We start from the raw sequence: 7524 nt of genomic DNA on the forward strand, positions 1-7524 counted from the left end.
TTCGATTATTTTGAGTTATGAAGTCTGGTTAATGTTTTAAAAAATTAACTTAGAAGAATAAAAATTACAAAGAGTATAGAATTAAAGAAAAATAATGAAATTGAAGTGCAATTTCATTAACAAACTTATAAGAATTGATTTTTTAGTGTTGTTATGTTGGAAAGAAGTATTGATGAGTTAGGGAGAAAACAGACACTAAACAATAAATTAAAAGCCAAAGTAATGAAAAAGGATTATTTGTCGATGAGAAGAGTAATTGAATCTAAAATTTTTGTTGCATCTTGAGGGTTTTGGGTTCTTTGCATTAGTCCTTGGTCAAGGAGGTCTTGATAGATTGCTCTTGATTGAAGGACAAAAGCAGCACAAGCAACCCAATTATTTAAGTCCATTGTGTTGTTATATGAAAAGATTTTAGACAATATATCAACAGTGCATTGAGTGGCTCCAATAAAACCAAGACCAGTAAGTCGTGATTTAATAATTTCTGAACCACTTCCATTGTATGCATTGAATAAAGCATAACAAATTTCTAGATAACGATAAATTGCAATGAACTCATAAATGTTCAAATGACCAGTTCTAGAGGTATCGAAAATCCTCATAAATCTAAGTGCTGTTTGTGGAGATAAACGAATACATCCAGGATAACTTCCTGTACTAATTTCGTCAATCTCTAATGTACCACTATGGTCTTTATCCACTTGATTAAACCAAGCAATAATTTGTGAAAATTGTTGTGGTTTAATGGATTGAATGATTGGGAAATACCACTTCTTCTGAAGCTCAAATGATGGTGGTTGAGGAAGTCGTTGTTCTGATAATTCCCAAGCAGGAACTGAAGGGGGATGAAGATCAAAGATATTTACTTCTATTTGGTTAAGAATTTGTTCTTTCTGAAGAGAAGGATATTGTTGAGGTGTTGAATAAACACCTTGGTAGTTTTGTTGTGGTTGATAGCTAGGGTTTTGTGGTGCTGTGTATGTTGATTGTTGTGCTGAATAAGGTGATGTTGACTTTATTCCAAATGAAGATTGTTGTGAAATATTTGGCATAGTTGGTGGTTGGTACGTTGGTTGATTTGGTCGTTGTTGAGCAGAGGAATAAGTGTTTGAATAAGGTGATGTTAAATAAGTTCCTGGTGGATTAAGTGTTGAAGAAGTCATTTGTTGGTTTCTGTAAGGATTTGGTTGGTTTGTATTTTGTTGTTGAATGTATGGATAGGTGTTTGGTTGTTGAGGATAATTATAAGGATAACCTGATTGAGAACCGTATGGGTATTGCATTGAAAAGAAGAACTTAAAAATAATTTTTTAATATTTTTTAATAATTTTATTTTATTTTTTTTGTTTTTTTTTTGTAAATTAAAGAGATGTTTTAATATTTTTTGTTGGTTTGTTTTGTTGTTCAGAATAATTTAATTATAATAATAAAAATATTATTTAAAATAATATTTGGAATAATATTATTTATTTTTAGATTATTGAAAAAAAAGTAAAATAAAAAGAGATAAAAATATGATAAAATTATAGTATAATGAATAGAAAGAAATTAGTTTATTTTTTTGGATGATTTTTTTAACATCTAAAGTGTTCATCCATTTTCTTTTGGTTCAAGTTCTTCAGTTTCAGAGTCATCATTTGCATAATAATAAACATTCTCTTGTTTGATTTGAAGTTTTAATTTTTGGTCGTCATTAATTGTAAATGAAGATAATACTATTTTTCTTAATTCTGTATTTCGTTCAAATAAATACATAAGTTTATTATAACATCCCATTCCAATTTTTTGTTCAATATCTTCTGTAGTATATATAATAGTTGAATCGCTATTTAAATGTTTGGTAATTGTTTTTAATTTAATTGCAGGAGGAATAACTTCCCCATTAACTTTTTTAGAAGAGAATTTCTTAATATAAGAATCAAAAACATATCCTTCTTTTATTAATGAAGAAACCATTACTTTTATCGCCTTTGAAGAACAATATCTAGAACGATCTTTACAAGATCCTGTATTAGTTCGATTACTATCAAAAATTAATGTAAAATTTGAATCAAATATTTTATTTATAATGATATGTGATAATCCTTTGACTCCATTTCTTTTTTGTTTATCGATAACAATAACATAATTACATTCTTGAAATAATAACCAAACTAATGCCAAACTTCTTAAAATTAATGAATTTGAACTATTTAATTTTCTTTCAGCAGGATTTTTTGGTTGTTTCTTAGCTTTACTGTCATTCATTATTATAATGTATTAAACCTGATCTTTTCAAGTTGAATTAAAACTAAAAAAAACAACTAGTTTTAGAGTTAATGTTATGATACTAATGATTCCTATTTACGACAATTCAGTTTTAATTCTTTAAATTCGAATTCCATTTTTATTTGTAATTTATAAATTACTTTAATGTTTTTGGATACTTCATACAATTTATATCATTCTTTTCTTTTTTTGTTTTGGTTATTTAAATACTTTTGTTGAATTAGTAAAAGATTTTCTAACCATTTAAAGTACTATCTCAAACTAATAACGATACAAAATATATAATCAATAAATTAGTTAATACATGAAATAAATTTAAAACACAACAAGAAATAAAGTCAGTCAATATAAAACATTTCTTATTAATTTATTAGTTAAATTTTTTTGTTTCATTAAACATATTTTCTAATATCTTTTCCATTACAGAAATAACAAAATCTGGAGTTAACATGTTTACAATATACATAAAATGTTCTTCATTTTCTTCATAATATACTTGAACCCAATGAATTGCTTCTTCAACATTATTATTATTTGAATCTAAAGTTATTTCCATCCATCCACAAATATCTTGTGCTAATTTTTGTGTTTCTTCGTCAAGACATGAAATATCATAAACAAATCTATCAATCTCTTCATTACTATGAATAAATTCAGTTGGTGTTTCAAATTTAGAAACAACTTCATCTATAGAAAAGAATGTATCAATATTTAATCTTTTTCGTATACTTTGTGCTAAATTAATTAATAATATAGCAAATTCCAATTGAGTTTTTGTTCCAATTAAACTAACAGCTCCATTTGAATGAACTAACATTGGTCCAAGAACAATAGCAATATTTCCTATTCCCATTTGATTAATATCTTTGTATTGAATAATAGCTTCAGCAAGATTTAATATGATACATAATGTATATTGATCTTTCTTATTTAATTTATCAATTGTTTCCATTAACAATTCTTCTCGTTTATTTTCTTCATTTTTGAGTATTTCTTCTGCTATTTGTAAATCAAATAATCCAACTGTTGCTTCTCTTAAATAATTTTTTAATATTCCAACTACATTATGAACATCATTTACTCCATGATTCACTTCATCAAGAAATCCAGTTGAATGTTTAGTAACTTTTTCTATTAATTTTTTAATATATTCATTATTTCCTGATATTCTAAAAATCCCTTCTACTTCTATTCCATGCATATAAATCCATCTACAAAGATCATAAACTACTTGTGGATCAGCTTGTTCTTTTCCTTTTTTTTCTTCTTTTTTCTTTTCTGTTTCAAATTTAAATATAATTTTTTTTGCACATTTTCTTCCTCTTTTTGATACATATATGTATGCTTTATTATTTATTGCTACTGTCCCAATATTCTCTTCTTGATTTACAACCTCTCCATTACTTTGATATACAATAACATCATCATGTAATCCTTCTTTAATACTTATCATAGTTTTTTCAATAACTTCTCTAACCTTCATTTGAGATGGTACTTTAAGTGTTTTATTATATGTTTGTAATAAAAATCCAATTTCAACAGTAACCTCAATATTCTTCTTTTCCTTTTTAATACTTATTTCACTACTTCTTCTTTTTTCTTTTTCTCTTCTTTCCATCGTACAAATAGTTTTTCTTTTCCAAATATCATTTTTATATCCTTCTTCTTTATATATTCCTTTATCAATTACTTCCTTCTTATTTTTAATGTCTTTTACTTTCTTTTCTTTTTCAATTTTTAATTCTTTCTTTTCTTCTTTATTTTCTTTTCTTGGTGATAACTTTTCTTTCAATGATTTCGGTCTTTCTTTAATCCCTTCTTTTCTTTTACTTTTTTCTTCATTTTCTTTTTGACTGGTATTATTGTCAATAATAGCATCTCCTTGATGCTCAATAATTAATTCTTGTGAATATATTTCTTCACTTTTCTTTGTTATAATCTCAGATTTACTTTGTTTCAACAGTTGTTGTTTCTTACTTTTCTTTAACTCTTTTCTTTTTAGCTTTCCTTCTTCCTCTTCTCCTTCTTTTTTCTTTTCTTTATGACTTTTTTTTGGTGATTCAGATATAGTTGTTTTTTCGTTTGTTTTTCGTTTGAACATGAACGAAAGTAATCTCTCCCTACTGACCTTCTTTTCTTTGTCTTTTCCTTCCTGGTCTGTTTCTTCTTTTTCGCCATTCTCTTCTACTTCGTTGTTACTGGAACTTCTTGTTCTCTTCTTATCTGAACTCATTTCTTTTGAACAAAGTTTTTTCACAACTTCATCCGTTCTCTTTTCTTCATTTTCCAATGGTGGGGTTGAGATTCTTATTGTTTGGTTCTCATGTGTTTCTGGTGTTTTCTCAATGTCACTCATGGAATTGTTCAAAAGTTCTTTTTGATTTCATTTGAAAAAACTACTATTGCATCTTTATTCCAAATAAAATCAATTTTATTTTATTACAAACTTATTTTTATCAATAACACAACCACAAAATGAAAAACAAACACCAAAATTTAAAAAAAAAAATACTTAATCTTTATTTAATTAGTTCGAGATCTATTGAAAATTGGGGCCTTTCTTAGAATGGTTATCTATGTCATAGATTTCCTTCTTCTTTTTACTCTTCTTATTGTAGACCAACTTTTCAGATAATTTTTGTATTATTTTAATTAGCAGTGCAAGAGAATTTTTAGTTATGTTAATCAAGTAGTAGGTGATGTGACTTTTTTATTTCTAGTCAGTCCAGTGAGTTACCTAAATATTATTTGGTTTAAATGACGTTATTTTTCAAAAAATAAATATTTGAGTTATTATTAATTTATACAAATAAAATAGAGCATTAGTTAATTATCACTTATTAGTAAATCCATTAGTTATAGAATGTTTAAATATATTTGTAGAAGATTATTACAAAGTAGTTTAGATAACTCAAAATATTTAAAAATACCAAAAAAGAAAATGAAGAGGATTATCATTATATCACACAATTCAGTTATTATAGAGGACAATAAAATATTTAAATTATTTACAATAATGTATCAAATAATGAAAGTATAAAAAATGGTAAACTTTTTGAATATAGAATTAGAAAATTAAATGAAAGAATAAGAATAATAAACTGAGTACATAACGAGACAGTTTATCTAAAACATTATTTATTTTATCAACACACTGTTCTAAAACATTAAATATTAGATTCATATTGTATTATAACGAATAAAAAAACAAATAATATCGGAATCAAGTATATACGTTTTGGATGATCTAATAATAACATCAGTAATAGAAGTTATGATACTTTTATTCCAATATATTCTAACATGGCAATGATTTTAATGTAAATATTTTTGGTTAAATAAGTAATTATAATAAATTTGTTAATTAAGTTTAATAATTTTTTATATCTAGTTAGTTATACATTCATTTAGTTTGTAAAGATAGCATTTATTTATATCCTTAATATATTTTAATATCAATCATTAATAATAATCATAATTTATTTAGAGGTAATAAAATATTGATTATTAAAATGAATGTATTTATGAAAAATTACATGGTAAGAAATAAAGGTCCCTCTTTATATATTATATACTATCAATAAAAGATTAGATAATAAATAAGAAATCTATTAAAATTTATAAATAAAGTTAGTAGAAACATCTAAATACGTTACGTTATGAAGAGTGATAGATAAAGGTTTAATTTTCATTACTTATTTTGTATTTTTTATTAAAAACTAATTCAAAATTAATATTTCAATAAACATTACAAATATGCACACTATGAATCAAAAAAAAATTAAAAACAGTTTATTCATTTTTATTAAAAAAAGAAATAATGGAAAATTAAATATTTAAAATATGAATGTAATGATTAATACAATATAAATGATATAAAACAAAATTTAAAAATATTAAGAGCATTAATAATACCAAATTATTGCAATAATAGATAATTAAATTAAAGGAATGTTGAACACAAAAATATTTAACTAATTAATTGTTTAAGAAACATAAATATAAATATTTAATAGTGTTTGATATATTCAATTTATTACTACTGTTAACACAAGTTTATAATTAATAATTATCTTCAATTTCTTCATTATTATTCAAAGTTAAAAGTCTAATATAGAGTACTAATTTAATTAGGATTAATTTATAACCTAATTCATAATACCTTTTTCCTTTTATTACTGTAAGTTTAATTTTTAATACAAATTTATTGTTTTATTTTCTTATTTTTATTTTATCAATTAAATGAAAGAAATACTAATCATAATTAAAATATTTAATTTTGTACTAAAATTTTAGATTTTAATTTAAAATATTATGTCTTTATTGAAACTATAACGTTGTAGTAGAGTATAGTTATAACTTATAATCAAGATTATACAATGTATTTAATCAAGACATTTAACTCAAAACGTGTATTAATTTATTTTTTTGTTAATATGATTTGATTAAAACAAAATTGAATATAAAAATAAAATTATAATTATTTCAGTTATATAAAACATATTATTCAATAAATTCTGTATCAATAGAAGAAATAGGAGTTTTTAATGTAAGAGAATGGTCGTAAATATTTAGTGGAATTTGATCACTCCAAATTCCATCTTCAAATGAGTATTTCCAATAGATAGGTGGGAGAGTTTGTTCTCCATAGTTTAGAAACACACAAGTCATAAGAACTTCTTTTTCTTTCCAACTATTTATTTCTAGTTCAGAACCAATAGAACCATACCAAAATGAATTAGTAACAATTTTTTCAAATTGGTTATAATAAGAAATTCTATTTAATGAAGACTCTCCAAGAAGAGAAATTTTTATTGGGTAATTTGTTGTATTATAGAAATGAATCTTTACTTCAATAGGTTCCATTAAATTAACTTCTTTTTCATATTCAAACTCTACAAAATGACCAATAAAAATTGAATGTAAAGAGGCTAAAAGTGTTGAATGTTTCGTTAATTGACCAGCTTTAGATTTAGATAATAATGAGTTATAAGTAAAATGATAAGGGTATGTTTGATTATTTCTATGAAGAACTGCTGGAATGAAATCAATAAAAGTTACATTTATAGAGTCTTTATATTGCCAAATTAAAGAACAAATATTATCAATAACTTCTTTTAACATCATTGGATATTCATTTTTAACGTACTGAATAGCTAATTCATTAATTATATTATTCTGTAGAAAATCATGATGAATTTCATTTGAAAATTGGTCAATAATAATAGTTTCATTTAGTAACTCATTGGATGAAAA

At 23.9% G+C, this 7524-nt stretch overlaps 4 protein-coding genes across 4 annotated transcripts in view, besides 22 other annotated features; all 4 read right to left on the reverse strand.

Moving 5' to 3' along the window:
* Positions 1-233: 233 nt before the first annotated feature.
* EDI_103840 (uncharacterized protein) lies at positions 234-1163 on the reverse strand (the record flags this gene model as incomplete). Its single annotated transcript, XM_001739103.1, has 1 exon — positions 234-1163. The coding sequence occupies one exon, from the start codon at positions 1161-1163 to the stop codon at positions 234-236; it is 930 nt and encodes a 309-aa protein (XP_001739155.1).
* Positions 1164-1306: 143 nt separating this feature from the next.
* Positions 1307-1356: a microsatellite.
* Positions 1357-1408: 52 nt separating this feature from the next.
* Positions 1409-1528: a sequence feature (AT_rich).
* Positions 1529-1590: 62 nt separating this feature from the next.
* EDI_103850 (uncharacterized protein) lies at positions 1591-2247 on the reverse strand (the record flags this gene model as incomplete). Its single annotated transcript, XM_001739104.1, has 1 exon — positions 1591-2247. The coding sequence occupies one exon, from the start codon at positions 2245-2247 to the stop codon at positions 1591-1593; it is 657 nt and encodes a 218-aa protein (XP_001739156.1).
* Positions 2029-2070: a sequence feature (AT_rich).
* A 365-nt stretch (positions 2248-2612) lies between the features above and the next one.
* Positions 2613-2654: a sequence feature (AT_rich).
* Positions 2639-4624, reverse strand: EDI_103860 (neurofilament medium polypeptide, putative; the record flags this gene model as incomplete). The annotated part of the gene is made up of 1 exon (XM_001739105.1): positions 2639-4624. One exon carries the CDS (start codon positions 4622-4624, stop codon positions 2639-2641), a length of 1986 nt encoding a protein of 661 aa, XP_001739157.1.
* Positions 3401-3428: a sequence feature (AT_rich).
* Positions 3515-3548: a microsatellite.
* Positions 3554-3575: a sequence feature (AT_rich).
* Positions 3855-4035: a microsatellite.
* Positions 3978-4118: a microsatellite.
* Positions 4235-4321: a microsatellite.
* Positions 4397-4459: a microsatellite.
* Positions 4625-4759: 135 nt separating the features above from the next.
* Positions 4760-4798: a sequence feature (AT_rich).
* Positions 4799-5031: 233 nt separating this feature from the next.
* Positions 5032-5085: a sequence feature (AT_rich).
* Positions 5086-5257: 172 nt separating this feature from the next.
* Positions 5258-5279: a sequence feature (AT_rich).
* A 301-nt stretch (positions 5280-5580) lies between these two features.
* Positions 5581-5655: a sequence feature (AT_rich).
* Positions 5656-5707: 52 nt separating this feature from the next.
* Positions 5708-5754: a sequence feature (AT_rich).
* Positions 5755-5827: 73 nt separating this feature from the next.
* Positions 5828-5897: a sequence feature (AT_rich).
* Positions 5898-5948: 51 nt separating this feature from the next.
* Positions 5949-6007: a sequence feature (AT_rich).
* Positions 6008-6040: 33 nt separating this feature from the next.
* Positions 6041-6168: a sequence feature (AT_rich).
* Positions 6169-6230: 62 nt separating this feature from the next.
* Positions 6231-6283: a sequence feature (AT_rich).
* A 170-nt stretch (positions 6284-6453) lies between these two features.
* Positions 6454-6584: a sequence feature (AT_rich).
* A 97-nt stretch (positions 6585-6681) lies between these two features.
* Positions 6682-6785: a sequence feature (AT_rich).
* The window catches only part of EDI_103870 (uncharacterized protein), a gene marked incomplete at both ends in the record, with an annotated part of 2601 nt that continues 1848 nt past the window's right edge, over positions 6772-7524 (reverse strand). Inside the window, one exon of the mRNA XM_001733415.1 lies at positions 6772-7524. This exon is cut by the window's right edge and continues 1848 nt beyond it. Within this exon, the coding sequence (XP_001733467.1) occupies positions 6772-7524 (753 nt within the window).

Source organism: Entamoeba dispar, genomic scaffold, assembly GCF_000209125.1.
Source record: "Entamoeba dispar SAW760 scf_1105229461979 genomic scaffold, whole genome shotgun sequence".
Lineage (NCBI taxonomy): Eukaryota > Evosea > Mastigamoebida > Endamoebidae > Entamoeba > Entamoeba dispar.